The sequence below is a fragment of the Anolis carolinensis genome, unplaced genomic scaffold (assembly GCF_035594765.1).
Source record: "Anolis carolinensis isolate JA03-04 unplaced genomic scaffold, rAnoCar3.1.pri scaffold_13, whole genome shotgun sequence".
Lineage (NCBI taxonomy): Eukaryota > Metazoa > Chordata > Lepidosauria > Squamata > Dactyloidae > Anolis > Anolis carolinensis.
The window spans coordinates 1,563,458-1,586,137 of NW_026943824.1; the positions used below are offsets into that span (position 1 = coordinate 1,563,458).

The window sequence follows — 22,680 nt, forward strand, 5'->3', positions numbered from 1 at the left end:
ATAGATAAATAGATAGAGATACATAGAATAGAGATAGAAACAGGATAAGTAGAGATACATAGGGTATTACTTAGATAAATAGAAGAGAGATACATAGAATATAGAAACAGGATAAATAGAGATACATAGGATAGATCCATAGATAAATAGAATAGAGAGAGATACATAGAATAGATAAATACATAGATAGAGATACATAGATAAAGATCCATAGATACCTAGCTAGATACATAGGATAGATCCATAGATCAATGGAATAGAGAGAGATACAAAGAATAGAGATAGAAACAGGATAAGTAGAGATACATAGAATAGTATTACTTAGATAAATAGAATAGAGAGCGATACACAGACTAGAGAGCCATAGAGTAGAGCTAGAGAGATGCCTAGAGAGAGATCCCTATCTTCTTCTTCTTCTTCTTCTTCTTCTTCTTCCTCGGCCACCTTTTGCACCCAGACCCGAAGGAGACGGAGAAACAAAACCCCAAACCAAACAAAAGCCAACTTGCAAACCTGGCCGGGGGGGGGGGGGCGGGCGGGGGGCGGGGGGCGGGGCGAGATTTGCATAATCCCAAAGGGGCGCCTTGAAACCGCCGCCGCCCCGCATTCCCGCCCCGCCCTCCTTCCCTTCGGCGCCCCATTGGGCTGGGGCGGGCGGGGGAGCCTTGAAACTTCCCCGGCCCCGCCCCTTCCACCCCGCAGGCCCCGCCCCCTTTCCCGGGCCCGTCATTGACTCCTTTTATAAGAATGGCGGGGCGCCAGGGCTGGATTTGCATAATCCGCGGAGTGGCAGGCGGCGCGGCCAATGAGGGCGCGGGAAGGGCTATACTGCCGCCAATGGCAGCGGAAAGGGGGCGGGACGGGCCGAACAATGCTTGTTTCATAGCAAAAGAGGCTTTTTTTAAACTTGGGATTTTTTTTCCTCTCCTCCTCCTGGGAAAAAAAGAAGAAGTGGGGGGTGGGCTTGTGTGTGATGCGTTTTTCCTCCTCTTCTCCCAACCCTTGGCTGTATATGGAGATTATCCCGAAGCCTCTCTCTCTCTCTTCCCACTGTTGTGATTACTACCCTTCGGAGTGGATTTAATCCGGATTATACCGTCTAAACGGGGGGGGGGGGGGAAGAGGGACCTGGATCCGGAGCAAAAGCCTGCTTGCTTTCGAGGTGGAGATTCTGCAAAAGAAGCCTTGGGAAATGCATTGCTTTGGAAGATCTCTTTGCATTCTGATTTGATTCCAAATATTATTATATTTATATATTTTTGGGTTGGAAAAGGATCCGGAAAACATGCCAAAGAAGAGGATTGAATAGGGGAAAAACAACGCTCCTTTTGCAAGCACAAGGTAAGATAAAACTCTGCTTTATTTTTGGAGACTTTGCAATCTTTGCAATCCAGCTTTTTCTAGCTTAGACTCCAGGTGTCCCAGAAATATGTATACACCCTTTGAGAGCGAATGGAGAGAGATTGGATTTTTGGAAGGAGAAATAAAGGCATGCATTTGGAAGAAGAAACATCCTACTAATGATCCCCCCCCCAAGTTATAAACCCGATCTGTAATTCTAATACTATTTTTGGGGGCTCGAAAATGTACCTAATGAGTCGACATGGGATTCCCATAGGAGGTATCTCAAGGTGTCCCTAAAAAATGTATACACCCTTTCAGAGCCAATGGAGAAAGAATTGATTTTTGGAAAGGGAAATAAATGCATGCATTTGGAAGAGGAGACATCCTACTAATAATCCCCCCAAAATTATTTTTGGGGGTTTGAAAATCTACCAAACGAGGCTTTCTGAGTTTGGGGAGGTGAAATACAGACATGGGTTTCCCATAGGTGCCATCCACAGAGTGTCCCAAATATGTATACACCCTTTGAGAGCAAATGGAGAGAGATTTAATTTCTGGAAGGGGAAATAAAGGCATGCATTTGGAAGAAGAAACATCCCACTAATGATCCCCCCCAAATTATAAACACGATATGTAATTTTAATATTATTTTGGGGGGCTCGAAAATGTACCAAATGAGTCGACATGGGGTTCCCATAGGAGGTATCTCAAGGTGTCCCTAAAAAATGTATACACCTTTTGAGAGCCAATGGAGAAAGATTTGGTTTTTGGAAGGGGAAATAAATGCATGCATTTGGAAGAAGAAACGTCCCACTAATAATCCCCCCAAAATTATAAACCCAGTCTTTAATTCTAATATTATTTTGGAAGGGTTTAAAAATCTTCCTCCTCCTCTTTCCCTCCGCAGCAATGCATCCAAGTTTTTCAAAGTTTAAGGCTCCTCTTTGCCGTGATCTTTTACTATCTGTTCCAAATGCATCTGCTTTTTGGAGGGGAAATTGGCAATAGAATTTAAGAACATATATGTATATGTATATATGTACCTTTAAGAACATATATGTATATAGGAGGAGCTTTAAACTTTGCAAAATCTTGGAGGGAAAGAAAAGGAGGGACATTTAAAAAAAAGCCAAAATAAAATAATTTTTTTTAAAAAAATCGGATTTATAATTTGGGGGATCATTATTCGGACGTTTCCTCTTCCAAATGAATGCCTTTATTTCTCCTTCCAAGAATCAAAGCTCTTTCCATTCGCTCTCAAAGGGTGTATACATTTTTTAGGGACAACATGAAATACTTCCTATGGGAAACCTATGTCTCTGTTTCGCCTCCCCAAACTCAGAAAGCCTCCTTTGAGTCCAAAAAAGGTTTTGGACCCCCTGGGTGACCATGGAAACCCTTTTTTAAGGTCTCTCTTATCAAATAAACGTCTTTATTTGGGCGACTAAGACTTAACAGACCTACTGTTGGATCTCAAAGAGTGTATACATTTTTTAGGGACACCTTGAGATACTTCCTTTAGGAAACCCATGTCTCTGTTTTGCCTCCCCAAAATCAGAAAGCCTCTTTTGAGTCCAAAAAGGGTTTTTGGACCCCTTGGGTGACCATAGAAATCTTTTTTGAAGCCTCTTTTATCAAATAAACGTATTTATTTGGGCTACTAAGACTTAAAAAACCTACTGTTGGATCTCAAAGAGTGTATACATTTTTGGGACACCCTGGGGTGTCACCTATGGGGAACCTAGGTCTCTATTTCACCTCCCAAAATTCATAAAGGCTCCTTTGAATCCAAAAAAAGGTTTTTGGATCCCTTGGATGTCCATAGAGACCTTTTTCGAGATCTCTCCTATCAAATAAACGTCTTTATTTGGCCTCCTAAGACTTACCAGAGCTACTGTTAGCGCTCAAAGAGTGTATACATTTTTTTGGGACACTAGATACAATTTTGGGGGGTGTCTGTTAAAAAAAAGATCAGCCTTATAAACAGAGCCTTTGTTTTTCCCCCCTATTTTGGGCATATAGCTTGGGGAAAATAACCGAAAAAGCAGGCATTCTTGGAGTGGGGGGAGAAATAAAGCTGTTTTTAATTAAAAGCCAGGGATTCAGCCATATTGGGCGAGGAAAGAAGGGAAGGAAAAAGTTATTTAGGAGGAGAAAGAGGGTTATTTTGGCCCATTTCTCTTTGCCTTTGCTTCATTTTCTATAGGGTATGTATGTACACATTCCCATTACAAATCCCATTAGCGAGGGAATAAGGATGGAAACAGGATTATTATTAACATTATTATTACCTTTAGATAGAATCAAATCCCCATATTTTCCCACCCAAAAGCCAGGTTTTTCCCCATCTTCCTTTAATGGAAATTGGATGCAGTCCATTTCTTTATTTAATGGGAGATAAAATCAAATAAAACCCCTTTCTAAGGTTGGATTTCCCACTATAGATCGGGATCGAGGGGTGATCTAATAAAGAATAATACACACATATATATTATTAGATCACCCCTTGATCTCCATTGGAAATGGTAATATATATGTGTGTGTGTGTGTCTATAATATTATAAGATATATATATATATATATATATATATATATATATATATATATATACACACACACACACCCTATGTATATATAGTTCCATATATATATATACCCCCATATGTGTGTATATATAGTTCCATATGTATATATATATATATATATATATATATATATAGTTCCATATGTATATATATAGTTCCATACATATATATAGTTCCACACATATATAGATAAAGATATATAGTTCAATATGTATATGTAGTTCCATATATATAGAGATAAAGATATATAGTTCCATATATATATATATAGTTCCATACATATATATAGTTCCATATGTATATATGTGTAGTTCTATATATATATATATATATATATATATATATATATATAGTTCCATATATATATGTGGATCTAGATCTATATATATATGTGGATCTTATAATATTATAAACACACATACACACAATACTTTATTAGATCACCTTCAATCCCAATCAATAGTAGGAAATCATATTATACAAATACACACAATATTTTATTAGATCACCCCTCGATCCCAATCTATCGTGGGAAATAATTATTATTTATAATAATAATAATAATAATGTGATTTTGTGATACGAAATCCAGCATATCTATCTTGTTTGCTGTGTCATACAATAATAATAATAATAATAATTTTTGTATTATTTATATTCCCAGTCTATAGTGGGAATGAGTGTGTGTGTGTGTGTATCTTTATTAGATCACCCCCAATCCCAGTATATTATATATATATATTATTTATAATTTTAAATGGTTATGATTTCCTTCTAAGCCTAGATCCACCTCTTCTCCAAAGTAAACCTATAGACTGCAATGGGAATTTACTCAAGGGGGAAAACAGTGGCAAGAATGAGAAATATATTTATTATTGTTATTATTTTATTATGACAGAGCAAACAAGATAGATAAGCTGGATTTCGTTTCACAAAACCACAAGTCGAACACTTCCCAAGTGTCTAGGACTGTGTGATGTATTTTCGGATGTTATTATTATTATTATTATTATTATTATTATTATTATTATTTCCCTCTAAGTCTAGATCTATGTCTACTCCAAAGTAAAACCCTATGGATTGCAATGAGAATTTACTCCCAAGGGAGGGAAAAAAACAGTGGCAAGAATGAGAAATTTATTATTATTATTATTATTATTATTATTATTATTATTATTATTAAATTTTATTATTTATGATTTTAAATTATTATTTCCTCTACTAAGATCCACCCCTACTCCAAAGTAAAACCCTATGGATTGCAATGAGAATTTACAAAAACACAGAGACAAGAATGAGAAATATATTACTATTATTTAATTTTATTTTTTTAATTCTTTTAAATTATTATTATGTCCCAGGTGTTATAGGTTTTAACTCAACCCAGATTAAAGTCAGAAACTCCCCATTAAAGGAGAATATTGGGGGAAAATGTTTTTTTTTTCCTATTTAGTGTGATTTAGGATTTTTCTTCTCCCTTTACAAATAACTCATAATTTTATTTGGAAACTTTGGATGCCGGGGAGAAAAAAATAACACAATTCCGCCTTTATAAAAAGGTTTTTCCTCCCTTTTTCTCCTTTTCCATTCCTTCCTTTTAAGGGAAGATTTATGGAAATATGCACAAGGAAAGGGGAGAAAAAGCCTCAAATATTTTCCCCAAAACTTTGATCCCTATTTTAAAAATAGGAACCAAAAGAAAAATGAAAGCCAAGTGAAAATAATTCTGGAAGACAAGCGCTTCGAATTTTTTTTTTGCAAGCATCTCTCTTTTACTAGGGAGTAAGACCCATTGGAAACAATGGTTTACTTCTTGAGTAGACCCATAGGGTTGGTTATGGGGATTGTTGGAAGGAATAAATCCCAACCCTTAATATTTTCTGTTCCTTTTTAAATAAAATGTCTCATTCTTGCCACTATTTTTTCCCCTTCCCTTGGGAGTAAACTCCCATTGCAATCCATAGGGTTTACTTTGGAGTAGAGGTAGATCTAGGCTTAGAGGTAAACAAGAATGATTAAAAATAGGAATAATGATTGAATAATAATATAATAAATTAATGTAACAAAATAATAATAATAATAATAATAATAATAATAATAATAATAATAATAATAATAATAATAATAATAATAATAATATATTCCCATTCTTGTTACTGTTTTTTCCCTTCCCCTGGGAGTAAATTCTCATTGCAATCCATAGGGTTTACTTTGGAGTAGGGGTGGATTTTAGTAGAGGAAAATAATGATTTAAAATCATAAATAATAAAATTTATTCACACAGTCCTAGACACTTGGGAAGTGTTCGACTTGTGATTTTGTGATATGAAATCCAGCATATCTATTTTGTTTGCTGTGTCATAATAAAATAATAATAATAATAATAATATATTTCCCATTCTTGCCGCTGTTTTTTCCCCTTCCCCTGGGAGTAAATCCCCATTGCAATCCATAGGATTTTACTCTGGAGTAGAGATAGATCTAGGCTTAGAGGAAAATAATAATAATAATAATTTTCCCATTCTTGCCACTGTTTTCCCCCTTGAGTAAATTCCCATTGCAGTCTATAGGTTTACTTTGGAGTAGAGGCGGATCTAGACTTACAGGCAAATAATAATAATTTATAAATAATAATTCAAAAAAAATATAATAAATTAATATAACAATAATATAATAATATATTTCTCATTCGTGCCACTGTTTTCCCCCTTGAGTAAATTCCCATTGCAGTCTATGGGTTTACTTTTGAGTAGAGGTGGATCTAGACTTACAGGGAAATAATAATGATTTCAACAAATAATATAATAAATTAATATCACAATAATATAATAATATATTTCTCATTCTTGCCACTGTTTTCCCCCTTGAGTAAATTCCCATTGCAATCCATAGGGTTTACTTTGGAGTAGGGGTGGATCTTAGTAGAGGAAAATAATGATTTAAAATCATAAATAATAAAATTTAATAATAATAATAATGATATATTTCTCATTCTTGCCACTGTTTTTTTTCCTCTCCTGGGAGTAAATTCCCATTGCAATCCATAGGGTTTACTTTGGAGTAGAGGTGGATCTTAGTAGAGGAAAATAATGATTTAAATTCAAATATTTTAAAATAATAATAATAATAATGATATATTTCTCAATCTTGTCACTGTCTTTCCTCCCATTGCAATCCATAGGGTTTTACTTACTCTAGGCTTAGACGGAAATAATAATGATTCAACATTACGAACAGCTAAATAAAATGCTAATAATTTATGTGTCTTTCCATAATAAGAAGCATGAAATCCTTATTTTCCTCCTTGAGAAAGCAATATATATATAAATCAATATTTTCTGTGCCAGACTGTTGACTAAGCGGAAGGGGGAAAAAAAGCATAAGGTTAAACATTAAAATCCTTTTCAGGGCTAAAATGCTGATAAGGTTGGGTGTTTATTTTCATTCCACGGTGGGGGAAAAAACCCTCCCTTTTTCTCCTCCCAAAATGACATTTTTGGAAGGTTTGCTCACCTCTGATAAGATCAGAAAGAAAAATAGGAAACAGTTGAAATTAGTTTGTTTTTTTTTTTAAACGAGGGGAAATCATAGGAAGGAAAGTCCAAATCTGGAATGTACGGCCTTTTAAAAAGGTATTAAACAAATAATGAAAAAAAAAATCAATACGGGGAGAGGATCAGAAGGGATTGAGGAAATCCTTTCCCTTTATTATGGTGTAAATGGGGAGAATGGGACGAGCTATAAGGCTGCTTAAGAGTAAAGGAAATATTGCAAATATATCTGTATTTTGGAGGCAAAAAAAGGGCCGGCCATTTCGGAGTTCATTCCCTTTGCCGTTTGTAGTAGGGCGGTGTGAGCATTGGCTATATATTGTGTATATGTGTGTGTGTGTGTGTATGTCTTCAAATCACCTATAGAATATATATGTGCGTGTATGTCTTCTAAGTCAGCTATATAGAATATATAGAATATATATGTGTGTGTACGGCTTCAAGTCACCTATATAGAATATATATAATTGTGTGTACGGCTTCAAATCACCTATATAGAATATATGTAATTGTGTGTGTATCTTCAGGTCACCTATATAGAATATATATAGTTGTGTGTGTGTCTTCAGGTCACCTATATAGAATATATATTTGTGTGTGTGTGTGTCTTCCAAGTCACCTATATAGAATATATATAATGTGTGTGTGTCATCAAGTCACCTATATAGAATATATATATAATGTGTGTGTGTGTCTTCAGGTCACCTATATAGAATATATATAATGTGTGTGTGTGTCTTCAGGTCACCTATATAGAATATATATAATTGTGTGTGTGTCTTCAGGTCACCTATATAGAAGATATATAATGTGTGTGTGTGTCTTCAAATCACCTATAGAATATATGCATGTGTGTATGTCTTCCAAGTCAGCTATATAGAATATATATGTGTGTGTGTACGGCTTCAAGTCACCTATATAGAATATATATAATTGTGTGTGTCTTCAGGTCACCTCTATAGAAGAGATATAATGTGTGTGTGTGTCTTCAAATCATCTATAGAATATATATGTGTGTGTACGTCTTTAAGTCACCTATATAGAATATATATAATTGTATATGTGTCTTCAGGTCACCTATATAGAATATATATAATGTGTGTGTGTGCCTTCAAATCATCTATAGAATATATATGTGTGTGTACGTCTTTAAGTCACCTATATAGAATATATATAATTGTATGTGTGTCTTCAGGTCACCTATATAGAATATATATAATGGTGTGTGTGTGTCTTCAAGCTATCTATACAGAATATATAAAATATGTGTGTGTCTTCATGTCACCTACATAGAATATATTCTATACATATAATATATATCATATATCTGTATGTCTTCAAGCCATCTATATGTCTCTGTGTGTCTTCAAGTCACCTACATAGAATATAATCTGTGTATAGACTATATAACGTATCTGTGTGTGTCTTCAAGTAATCGATATATCTCTCTGTGTTCAAGCCATCTATATAGAATATATATAATGTGTGTGTGTGTATCTTCAAGTCACCTCTATTGAATCTATTCTATACATAGAATATATAGAATGTATGTGTGTGTTTTCAAGTCACCTATATAGAATATATGTGTGAGAGTGTTTGCCTGTTTTCAGGTCAGCTATATAGAACGTGTGTGTGTGTGTATCTTCAAGTCACCTATAGTGAATATATTCTATACATAGAACATATAGAATGTCTGTGTGTGTTTTCAAGTCACCTATATAGAATATATATGTGAGAATGTCTGTCTTCAGGTCAGCTATATAGAATGTGTGTGTGTGTGTATCTTCAAGTCACCTATAGTGAATATATTCTATACATAGAACATATAGAATGTATGCGTGTGTTTTCAAGTCACCTATATAGAATATATGTGTGAGAGTGTCTATCTTCAGGTCAACTATATAGAACGTTTGTGTGTGTATCTTCAAGTCACCTATATTGAATATATTCTATACATAGAACATATAGAATGTATGCGTGTGTTTTCAAGTCACCTATATAGAATATATGTGTGAGAGTGTCTATCTTCAGGTCAGCTATATAGAACATGTGTGTGTGTATCTTCAAGTCACCTATATTGAATATATTCTATACATAGAACATATAGAATGTATGCGTGTGTTTTCAAGTCGCCTATATAGAATATATGTGTGAGTGTGTCTGTCTTCAGGTCAGCTATATAGAACGTTTGGGTGTGTATCTTCAAGTCACCTATATTGAATATATTCTATACATAGAACATATAGAATTTACGCGTGTGTTTTGAAGTCACCTATATATGTGTGAGAGTGTGTCTGTCTTCAGGTCAGCTATATAGAATGTGTGTGTGAGAGTGTCTGCCTGTCTTCAGGTCAGTTATATGGAATTTGTGTGTTTGTGTCTTCAAATTATGAATTGTGTAGATTGTTGTTTTCTGAAACGCTGTGCAATGCAGCCCCAGGAGACCTGGGTTCGAATCCCACCCATTGCCCTTGGGCGCGTCACACTGTCTCAGCCACAAGGCAGGAGGTTTGATGGGTTCACCTTCTCTTTGAGGGTCTGGGTGGGTTTGGCTCCGTGTGTGTCTGAATGGCCTTCTTCTCTCCATCCAGGGAAACACGAGGACCCCCACCCCGAAGGTTGAGGAGCGGTCCGCCCCCCCCGAAGTTGCCGGAGGATGGCGGAGCCCACGCCTGGGCCGGGGCAGCCCGGGGTCCGAGGGCCTTGAGTCTGGGGGTGCCACGCGGAGGAGGAGGAGGATGGATGGCCGAGACCTGGGGCCCCCGCGCTCGGTCCACGTCCCCCCGCCACTCCTCTCGGGGCTGGCCATGGAGGGGCACCACCGCGTGGCCGCCCGCCTGGCCCCCCTGGCCGCCGGCCTCCCCCCGCCCGCCCCGCTCCCCCCGGGGAAGTACCTCAACCTGCATTCCCACCCAGGTGAGTGACACGCCTTCACCCGGCCCCTATTTTGGGTGGTGGACACTGGACATGATTGACATCTCCCCATGCACAGTGTATAGGCACCTTGTGGAGAGCACCTAGATCTGCTCTGTGTCTGCTTGTGTGTATATGTATATAGTGTCTACCGATGCACAGTATGCATGCAGACTATCTAGTGTGTGTGTGTGTGTCTTTATATGTGTATATATGTCTCTCTCTGTGTCTGTATTTATATGTATATAGTGTATGCATTAGTATGTATATAGTGTATGCATTTATATGTATACAGTGTATGCATGTATATGTATATATATGCATTAATATGTATACAGTGTTTGCATTAATATGTATACAGTGTATGCATTTGTATGTATACAGGGTATGCATTTGTATGTATAGTGTGTATGCATTTGTATGTATAGAGTGTATGCATTTGTATGTATAGTGTGTATGCATTTGTATGTATAGAGTGTATGCATTTGTATGTATAGAGTGTATGCATTTGTATGTATAGTGTGTATGCATTTGTATGTATAGAGTGTATGCATTTGTATGTATAGTGTGTATGCATTTGTATGTATAGTGTGTATGCATTCGTATGTATAGAGTGTATGCATTCGTATGTATAGAGTGTATGCATTTGTATGTATAGAGTGTATGCATTTGTATGTATAGTGTGTATGCATTTGTATGTATAGAGTGTATGCATTCGTATGTATAGAGTGTATGCATTTGTATGTATAGAGTGTATGCATTTGTATGTATAGTGTGTATGCATTTGTATGTATACAGTGTATGCATTTGTATGTATACAGTGTATGCATTTGTATGTATAGAGTGTATGCATTTGTATGTATAGAGTGTATGCATTTGTATGTATAGTGTGTATGCATTTGTATGTATAGTGTGTATGCATTCGTATGTATAGAGTGTATGCATTTGTATGTATAGTGTGTATGCATTTGTATGTATAGAGTGTATGCATTTGTATGTATAGAGTGTATGCATTTGTATGTATACAGTGTATGCATTTGTATGTATAGAGTGTATGCATTTGTATGTATAGAGTGTATGCATTTGTATGTATAGTGTGTATGCATTCGTATGTATAGAGTGTATGCATTTGTATGTATAGAGTGTATGCATTTGTATGTATAGAGTGTATGCATTTGTATGTATAGAGTGTATGCATTTGTATGTATAGTGTGTATGCATTTGTATGTATAGAGTGTATGCATTTATATGTATACAGTATGTATGCCGGCTATCTTGTGTGTGTGTGTGTGTGTGTTTGTATTTATACGTATATAGTGTTTCTGTTCTGCACAGTATGTATGTAGCTTGTGCAGAATATATATATATATGTGTGTGTGTGTGTGTGTGTGTGTGTGTGTGAATATATATATATATATATATATATATATATATATATATGCTATATGTGTTTAAATGTATATCATGTCTACTTGTGCACAATATTTTTGCAGATTAAATAGACTATATATAGGTGGCATATATTTGTGAATATGTATTATTATAAATGGACAGTATATCTCTCCATGCATAGTATGTATGCAGATTATATCTATGTGGTATAGATGTGTGTGTGGCCCATTGCCACAGGATTGTATTGGGTTTTCTTAGGCAGGGATGATGTTGTCACTTTATTTTCATGCCTAGCAATGGCTTAGATGTGCTGCGATTAGATAGGATCTGGTGCTTTGAGTTGATTCAGCCTGGCTTTGGGTGCATAGCATTGGGATATATGTGCCCCCCTATTTTCAGGTTATATGGGACCTATAAAAACCCTGTTGTGTTTGCATATGTGTACATTGTATTCTGCTCCAGATCCCGTGTAAACACGGATTGAGATTGCAGATTGTTCTGGAAGCTGTGTTGTCACGTCCGCCCCAGGTCTTGTTATTTTTTCCACTTCTCGGGGTTTTGCATCCCATGGACCGTATAAGATAGATCCAAAGAAGGGTTTCTATATAAATCCTGTATGGATGCACATATGCTGTTGCAGCAAAATCCCTGGAGCTCATGCATCCTAATGCAGTCCAGACAGAAAAAGCATTTTCTAGGATCCATATTGAGACCCATTTTGTGCAGTGCAAGAGATGTGCAAAACTTGATTTTTTGGGGAAGTTGCTTGGACACACACCTTGGAAAGCCTTGTTAAATAAGGAGCATTTGATACAGCCTCGACACAGTCCAAAAATGGGGTTTGTCCCCTCATTGTATAAATTTTATTTTATTTTATTTTATTTATTTACAACATTTATACTCCGCCCTTCTCACCCGAGGGGACTCGGGGCGGCTTACAAAAATTGGCAAAACTTAATGCCCAAAATGCAATCATAAAAACCAAACAATATATTGCACAAGATTTCCCTAGCCTAAAATGATACATTTTAATATATTGGGTTTATGGTTCCCGTCCCCTTGATCTGGTCATGTAAGTGTGATTTATTGTTATAATTGTATTATTTCACTTTGTTTAATAATGTGTATTGTGTTGTTATGTAAAGTTTGTGTTGCTTTTATGACCCTGAGTCCCATCCGGGAGATAGGGCGGTATATAAATAAAGTTTTATTATTATACTAGCTGTGCCCGGCCACACGTTGCTGTGGCAAAGTGGTGGTGGTATTGGTTAAAATTGTTGTGTAATTTTTATTTGACGTTATTTGCATTTTTAAATTAATTTTATTGTAAGTTATATTTTTATTTATTATATTTTATTATTTTCTTGTATTATTTTTAGTTATTTTCTGTTATTATAGTATTTTATTGTATTAATTTTTAGTGTTTTATTATTATTTTTTATTGGGTTGCTAGGAGACCAAGTTGGAGGAGCTTAGCCTTCTAACTGGCAGCAATGGGATAAAAGCAATTATTCCTCTCTCTCAAATTAGGACTTTATTTTTCTTTTCTTTTTGTTGTATCAACCTAGAGGCATGGATGAGGGGTTGTGCTGTCAATTTTCGAGGTTGTGGGGCCTGTAGTTTCGTTGTTTTGTCCGCTGCCGTGATGCCATCACTCTTTTATATATATAGATATTGAACTATACCACTATACTGTAATATTATATGTAATATATATCATATAATTCATATTATTATATGGTATTATTAGTATTATATTGTATAACATTATATTATTATCAATATTATATGTATATTCAATATATTATATTATTTAAAATGATATAAAATATTATAAAAATGAGGGCGGGGGCCAGGTAAATGACCTTGGAGGGCCGCATCCGGCCCCCGGGCCTTCGTTTGGGGACCCCTGCCCTAAAGTGTGCCGTTGTCGTTTGGTTGGGGGAATTCTCGAAACCGTTTTTCTCTCTGTCTCTCTCGAAAGGCTGTGTTTGCATTATATTGCTTTTTTGATTTTGTGTTGTACTGTACATGATTATTTTTGTATTGTTGTAATTGTATTATGATATGTTGTTTTTATATTTTGCTATATTGTATTGTCCTGGGCATGGCCGCCCCGAGTCCCCCCGTTGGGGAGATGGTGGCGGAATATAAATAAAGTTTTATTATTATTATTATTATTATTATTATTATTATTATTATTATTATTAATCTCGCTGGCCGGAGCCTTTGTCTCGCATGCCTTCCTCTCCACGGCCTCCAATATTTGCAATGTATTTCTATTTGGGATGGGAAAAGAAAGGTATTTCGGGAAGTGTGTGTGTGGGTTTGTTTTTGGAGTCGAGCCTTGGAGGCTGTCGGTTTGAAACCTTTTTGGCAACCCTGCCAAGACGTTGTTGTTGTTGTCGTCTTTTTTTTTTTTTTAATAGGGAGGCTTTGCAATTGCAGAACAGCTGGGCAAGCGAGGGTGTATTTTTAAACCTGCCTTTTTTCTTGTTTTGCTTTGACCCTTTTTTGTAGAAATTGGAGAATTGGTAGGAAAATAGGTGTTTTGCAAGAGGATTCAGAGAGTGTTGTCGAAGGTTTTCATGGCCAGGATCACTAGGTTGCTGTGCTTTTTCCGGACTGTATTGCCATGTTCCAGAAGCACTCTCTCCTGACGTTTATCCCACATCTGTGGTTGTGAGGTCTGTTGGAAACTAAATAAGTGAGAATATGTATTTTCGAAGGCTTTCGTGGCCAGAATCACTGGGTTGCTGTGCCTCTTTCGGGCTGTCTGTCCATGTTCCAGAAGCATTCTCTCCTGACGTTTCTCCCACATCTATGGCAGGCATCCTCAGAGGTTGTGAGGTCTGTTGGAAACTAAATAAGTGAGCATATGTATTGTCGAAGGCTTTCATGGCCGGAATCACTGGGTTGCTGTGCATTTTCCGGGCTGTCTGGCCATGTTCTGGAAGCATTCTCTCCTGACGTTTCTCCCACATCCATGGCAGGCATCCTCAGAGGTTGTGAGGTCAGTTGGAAACGAAATAAGTGAGAATATGTAATGTTGAAGGCTTTCATGGCCAGAATCATTGGGTTGCTGTGCATTTTCAGGGCTGTATGGCCATGTTCCAGAAGCATTCTCTCCTGACGTTTCTCCCACATCTGTGGCAGTCATCCTCAGAGCTTGTGAGGTCTGTTGGAAAACTAAGCAAGGCTTATATTTCCGTGGAAGGTCTAGGGTGGGAGAAAGAAGGAAACCATGAAAATGGAACAAAATCTGGCTACTACCAGTATTAAAATAACTCTAAAATCAGAACAGTACATAAAGGACAATACTCTGAAAATGGAAAGGGGCCAGCTAACACCTCCAAACAAAGGATTCCCCCAGGCAGGAATGAAGCTTGCAAGGCCATTCAATGCTAATCAAGGTGATTAATTACAACATCCACACGGCCTCCAACAGACAAGCAACAATGCGTTGTCTAATGAAGGCTTGGTTCATCACGTGCTCTGCTTGGCAGGAAGCAGCCAGGCTTTGAAGCTGCAAGGCCATTCGATGCTAATCAAGGTGATTAATTACAACATCCATGCCGGTCTCCAACAGACAAGCCACAATGCGTTGTCTAATGAAGGCTTGGTTCATCACGTGCTCTGCTTGGCAGGAAGCAGCCAGGCTTTGAAGCTGCAAGGCCATTCGATGCTAATCAAGGTGATTAATTACAACATCCACACCGGCCTCCAACAGACAAGCAACAATGTGTTGTCTAAGGAAGGCTTTCATCCCCAGGTTGGTTCATGAAGTGCTCTGCTTGGCAGGAAGCAGCCAGGCTTTGAAGCTGCAAGGCCATTCAATGCTAATCAAGCTGGCCAATGGCAACAGTCACACTTGCCTCCCGCCCTGGACATCATTCCAGAAGTATATAAACCCCACTTGCCTAGTTTCTAACAGACTTCACAACCTCTGAGGATGCCTGCCATAGATGTGGGCGAAACGTCAGAAGAGAATGCTTCTGGAACATGGTCAGACAGCTGGGAAAAAAGCTGTTTTTTTCCCTCAACCACAATCAATGCTTCGTTTCTCGGGATGGAAAGAATAATATACAGCGGGCTCCATCTTTTGCTTTAAATACTCGCTTTTCTCCTCCCTCTTTCACGTCCTGCAATTCATTGCTCTGCCGTGAAATCAGATATACATACATGTGTGTGTGCATGATTCGAAGCAGATGGAAAACCCCAAAGTCCTCAGCCATGGCTTTTTTTTTTTGCTCCCAGATTCCTTTCGAAGCCTTTGCAGAGGTTGCCTTGAGACCGAGCATGAATGCTTAGACAAGAGGGCTCTTTCTCAAAAGGGTTTGAGGAAGAAGCATGTGTGCAATCCGGGAGGATTTATTATTATTTTTTCTGTGGTCAGCTCAGGCTCACAAAGGGATTTTGCTAAGGATTCGAGCAGCGCTTGCAAGTCAGGCCTCTCGTGTGCATGGATGTGCGCATGCATGTGTGTATGTCGCTAGACAACGGCTCTGAGTCTATGACATCTTGCTTTCCACAACCCCGGAAGGATCTATTTTCAATCAAGTTGGGGTGTATATTCCCATCCCTATATACAATGTTTTTCTGAATGTGCAAATATTCCCAACCCTATAATTCAATGTATGTATGTGCATTTATCTGAATGCAAACATATTCCCATCCCTATAGTCTAAATGTATGTGCATTTATCTGAATGTGCAAATATTCCCGTTGCTGTCGTGAAGTGTATTTGTCTGAATGTACAAATATTCCCATCCTGTAGTACAATGTATGTGCATTTGTCTGAATGTACACATATTTCCATCCCTCTCGTCCAATGTATGTATGTGCATTTATCTGAATGTGAAAATATTCCCATCCCTATATACAATGTTTGTCTGAATGTGCAAATATTCCCATTGCTGTCGTGAAGTGTATTTGTCTAAATATACAAATATTCCCATCCCTATAGTCCAATGTATGTATGTGCATTTGTCTGAATGTGCAAATATTCCCATCCCTATATACACTGTTTGTCTGAATGTTCAAATATTCCCATCCCTATTGTCCAATGTATGTATGTGCATTTATCTGAATGTGCAAATATTATCTTCCCTATAGTCTAATGTATGTGCATTTGTCTGAATGTGCAAATATTCCCATTGCTGTCGTGAGGTGTATTTGCCTGAATGTGCAAATATTCCCATCCCTATTGTCCAATGTATGTATGTGCATTTATCTGAATGTGCAAATATTATCTTCCCTATAGTCTAATGTATGTGCATTTGTCTGAATGTGCAAATATTCCCATTGCTGTCGTGAGGTGTATTTGCCTGAATGTGCAAATATTCCCATCCCTATTGTCCAATGTATGTATGTGCATTTGCCTGAATGTGCAAATATTCCCATCCCTTTCGTCCAATGTATGTATGTGCATTTGCCTGAATGTACGCACCTTTCCATCCCTCTCGTCCAATGTATGTATGTGCATTTATCTGAGTGTGCAGATATTCCCATTCCTGTATTTATCTGAATGTGCAAATATTCCCATCCCTATATACAATGTTTGTCTGAATGTGCAAATATTCCCATCCCTTTCGTCCAATGTATGTATGTGCATTTGCCTGAATGTACACACCTTTCCATCCCTCTCGTCCAATGTATGTATGTGCATTTATCTGAGTGTGCAGATATTCCCATTCCTGTATTTATCTGAATGTGCAAATATTCCCATCCCTATATACGTTTGTCTGAATGTGCAAATATTCCCATTGCTGTCGTGAGGTGTATTTGCCTGAATGTGCAAATATTCCCATCCCTATAGTCCAATGTATGTATGTGCTTTTGTCTGAGTGTGCAAATATTCCCATCCTTATAGTCCAATGTATGTATGTGGATTTGCCTGAATGTACACACCTTTCCATCCCTCTCGTCCAATGTATGTATGTGCATTTATCTGAGTGTGCAGATATTCCCATTCCTGTATTTATCTGAATGTGCAAATATTCCCATCCCTATCGTACCATGTGTGTGCATATATCTGAGTGTGCAAACATTGCCATCCCTGCAGCGCATGCCTTGTGTGTGTGTGTTTGTCTTCTCCCTCAACTCCTTTGACGGAAGCCCAGACTGGGCGTGGATGGGGAATCCCGAGTTTACTTTAAGGAAGGAGTCGGTCGGTCGGGTTCTTCTCTCCCCAAGAAACCTGCTTCTCCTCTTTGGCCTTCCTGCAAGGAATGGCTTTGAAGCCCTTGCAAAGGAGGAGGAAGCAGGAGGAGGAGGAGGAGGGTTCGAGTCAAGGGATGGGGGAGAGATTTATGGGCTTTTCAAATAGGTGGCACCGCCAATTTTCCAGGTGCTAAAACAAGAGGTGTAGAATGAAAAGCAATAAAACTAAGCACATGAGCAAACACCCTTTTATGGAACGGCTTCCCGCGCCGGCACCTCCACCACCAACTCCTCCTCCTCCTCCCAGCACAATCTCTAATCCTTGTCCAGGCAAACAACACAGATATTTTTTTTGCACCGAAGCCTATTCATTGTATACGTTATATACAGTAGATTCTCACTGAACCGACACTGGGTATAAATGTAGTTTTTCTTCGCTGTTTTTAATTCTGTGTTTATTTTCATAGGTTAATGTTTAAATTTTTATAATTTGGTGTATGTTTTTGTTTACTGATGTACTGTTTATTGTCACTGTTTTTATCTAATATTATCTGTGAGCTGCCCCGAGTCCCTTTCGGTGGAGATGGAGGCGGGGTGTAAATAAACATTATTATTATTATTATTATTTTATTATTATTATTATTTTATTATGACACAGCAAACAAGATAGACATGCTGGATTTCGTATCACAAAATCACAAGTCGAACACTTCCCAAGTGTCTAGGACTGTGTGATGTATTATTATTATTATTATTATTATTATTATTATTATTATTATTATTATTATTATTTTATGACACAGCAAACAAGATAGATATGCTGGATTTTGTATCACAAAATCACAAGTCGAACACTTCCCAAGTGTCTAGGACTGTGTGATGTATTTTCGGATGATGCGATTATTATTATTATTTTTATTATTATTATTATTATTATTATTATTATTATTATTATGACACAGCAAACAAGATAGACATGCTGGATTTCATATCACAAAATCACAAGTCGAACACTTCCCAAGTGTCCACGACTCTGTAAATAATAATAATAATAATAATTATTATTATTATGACACAGCAAACAAGATAGACATGCTGGATTTCGTATCACAAAATCACAAGTCGAACACTTCCCAAGTGATGTATTTTCGGATGATGCGAATATTATTATTATTATTATTATTATTATTATTATTATTAGTTTTTGGCTGCAGGGAAGCATAAGATGCATGCACAGAGCATGTATTTTGATTCGTTGACGTTCTCATTAAACAACATCACAAGTCTGTTCCAACAGACCTCACAACCTCTGAGGATGCCTGCTATAGATGTGGGTGAAACATCAGGAGAGAATGCTACTGGAACATGGCCAGACAGCCCGGAAAATGCACAGCAACCCAGTGATTCCGGCCATGAAAGCCTTCAACAATAGATATTCTCATTTATTTAGTTTCCAACAGACCTCACAACCTCTGAGGATGCCTGCTATAGATGTGGGTGAAACGTCAGGAGAGAATGCTACTGGAACAGGGCCAGACAGCCCGGAAAACTCACAGCAACCCAACAGAGGTTTTTTAGTTAACAGAATAAGGAATGGTGCAAGAATAAAAAGTGGTGTGAAAGTGGTGTCAAGTGGCAGTTAGTGGGTTGCTGTGAGTCTGGCCATGTTCCAGAAGCATTCTCTCCTGACGTTTCGCCCACATCTATGTCAGGCATCCTCGGAAGTTGTGAGTTATTCTGCGCCAGCGATCTCAGTGGCTTGTACTGCATCTCACAGCGTCGGGCTCTATTCTGTTGTATATTTTGTGTGTGTGTGTGTGTGTGTGTGTGTGTGTGTGTGTGCTTGTGCCTTTTGGGAAATATCTGCTTCTGGATGTAACTCATGCGCGCACATACATGCACAATGCTTCAGGACGTTGCCTCTTCTGCAGCCGGAAGATGGTTAATGTGGTTTTTCTGAGAATATGAACACATTTCTGTATTGGAACTGACGTTGTGAGAAAGAAAACAGTCGGTGGGTTGCTGTGAGTTTTCCAGGCTGTCTGGCCATGTTCCAGAAGCATTCTCTCCTGATGTTTTGCCCACACCTATGGCAGGAATCCTCAGAGGTTGTGAGCTTTTTTGGAAACTAGTGGAGTTTATATACTTCTGGATTGATGCTCAGGGTGGGAGAAATAACTCTTGTCTGTTGGAGGCAAGTGTGAATGTTGCAATGGGCCAGCTTGATTAGCATTGAATGGCCTTGCAGTTTCAAAGCCTGGCTGCTTCCTGCCAACCGGAGAAGTGAGCCATAACAGAGCAATGGAAAAAAAAAACTCTATAGGTAAAGGTAAAGAGAAATAACTCTTTTCTGCATGAGGCAAGTGTGAATGTTGCAATGGGCCAGCTTGATTAGCATTGAATGGCCTTGCAGTTTCAAAGCCTGGCTGCTTCGTGCCAGCTGGAGAAGTGAGCCATAGCAAAGCAATGGGAAAATATATATATAGGTAAAGGTAAAGAGAAATAACTCTTTCTGCATGAGACAAGTGCGAATGTTGCAATGGGCCAGCTTGATTAGCATTGAATGGCCTTGCAGTTTCAAAGCCTGGCTGCTTCGTGCCAACCGGAGAAGTGAGCCATACCATAGCAATGGGGAAAAAAATATAGGTAAAGACAAATAACTCTTTTCTGCATGAGGCAGGTGTGAATGTTGCAATGGGCCAGCTTGATTAGCAGTGAATGGCCTTGCAGCTTCAAAGCCTGGCTGCTTCTTTCCAACTGGAGAAGTCAGCCATAGCAAAGCAATGGGAAAAAATATATAGGTAAAGGTAAAGAGAAATAACTCTTTTCTGCAGGAGGGAAGTGTGAATGTTGCAATGGGCCAGCTTGATTAGCATTGAATGGCCTTGCAGCTTCAAAGCCTGGCTGCTTCTTTCCAACTGGAGAAGTCAGCCATAGCAAAGCAATGGGAAAAAATATATAGGTAAAGGTAAAGAGAAATAACTCTTTTCTGCAGGAGGGAAGTGTGAATGTTGCAATGGGCCAGCTTGATTAGCATTGAATGGCCTTGCAGCTTCAAAGCCTGGCTGCTTCCTGCCAACCGGAGAAGTCAGACCATTAAGCCCTGGGAAGAGAGAGGCTTTGATTCTGGTCACGTCCACTTTGGCTTATCTGCAGTAAGGTGCGAATATCGACTAGGAAGTCGTAAAGGGGAAAAAAAATATTTGGCACCAGATCACAACCATAACGGTGATGTTTATTCCAGCCTGGCTTCAAGGAAACGCTGGCCACACACACACACACACACACACACACACACAGACACGTCAGTCGGGGCTGTTTCCTCTCTTTTTCTCTCCAAATAGGAACTGATGCTGCTCAGTCCCTTTTGGTTCCTATTTCTTAAAAGAATCTCAGGAGTGATATGAGGCAGGCAGAAAACCCCCAAAATACACCTGTAAATTGTATTATAAAAATACCAGTGAAACATGGCAAGTATGTGTATATATATATATATAGAGAGAGAGAGAGGGGGGGGGGTTGTTGTAATATTTTATATTTTCCCCAAATATTTTCCTTGAAAACAGACATTATTTCTGTGTTATTTGGTCACCCCCCCCACCCTATCTATCTAACTACCTACCTGTCTATCTACCTACCTAACTACCTACCAACATACCTAATTACCTACCTATCTACCTACGTAACTACCTACCTACCTATGCTACGATTCTATCTATCTGTCTATCTATCTATCTGTCTATTTATCTATCTGTCTATTTATCTATCTGTCTATTTATCTGACATATAGCATAAAATTGAGCTATATAAATACCTAAATAGCATATCTGTCTGTCTGTCTGTATGGTGTATAGCATATCTCTCTCTCTCTCTCTCTCTCTCTCTCTCTCTCTCTCTCTCTCTCTCTCTATATATATATATATATATATATATATATATGACATATAGTATAACATTGAGCTATAGATAAATATATAGCATATCTGTCTATCTATCTGTCAATATGTATGTATGGCGTATAGCATAGCATTGAGTCGTAGATAAATATACAGAATGGCATATAGCATCTCTCTCTATATATGACATATAGTATAACATTGAGCTATAGATAAATATATAGCATATCTGTTTATCTATCTATCTATCTATCTATCTATCTATCTATCTATCTATCTATCTATATGTATATGGCGTATAGCATAGCATTGAGCCGTAGATAAATATACAGCATGGCATATAGCATCTCTCTCTCTCTATATATGACATATAATATAACATTGAGATATAGATAAATATACAGCATGGCATATAGCATCTCTCTCTATATATATATGACATATAATATAACATTGAGATATAGATAAATATACAGCATGGCATATAGCATCTCTCTCTCTGTCTATATATATGTATGTATGTATGTGTGTGTGTGTGTGTGTGTGTGTGTGTGTGTGTATATATATATATATGTGACATATAGTATAACATTGAGCTATAGATAAATATATAGCATATCTGTCTATCTATCTGTCAATATGTATGTATGGCGTATAGCATAGCATTGAGTCATAGATAAATATACAGAATGGCATATAGCATCTATATATATATGACATATAGTATAACATTGAGCTATAGATAAATATATAGCATCTATATATAGCTGTCTATCTATCATCTATCTATATGTATGGCGTATAGCATAGCATTGAGCCGTAGATAAATATACAGCA

At 37.7% G+C, this 22,680-nt stretch overlaps 1 protein-coding gene across 5 annotated transcripts in view; it reads left to right on the forward strand.

Moving 5' to 3' along the window:
• Positions 1-926: 926 nt before the first annotated feature.
• tnrc18 (trinucleotide repeat containing 18) overlaps positions 927-22,680 on the forward strand; it is a 101,070-nt gene continuing 79,316 nt past the window's right edge. For 3 of the 5 annotated variants that reach the window (XM_062964625.1, XM_062964626.1, XM_062964627.1), the window contains exons 1-2: positions 927-1,341; positions 10,072-10,396. In XM_062964625.1, coding sequence (XP_062820695.1) covers positions 10,219-10,396 — 178 coding nt within the window. In that variant the 5' untranslated portion in view covers positions 927-1,341; positions 10,072-10,218. The remainder of the gene's footprint in view (positions 1,342-10,071; positions 10,397-22,680) is intronic. The other 2 variants (XM_062964623.1, XM_062964624.1) reach the window with 1 other exon arrangement.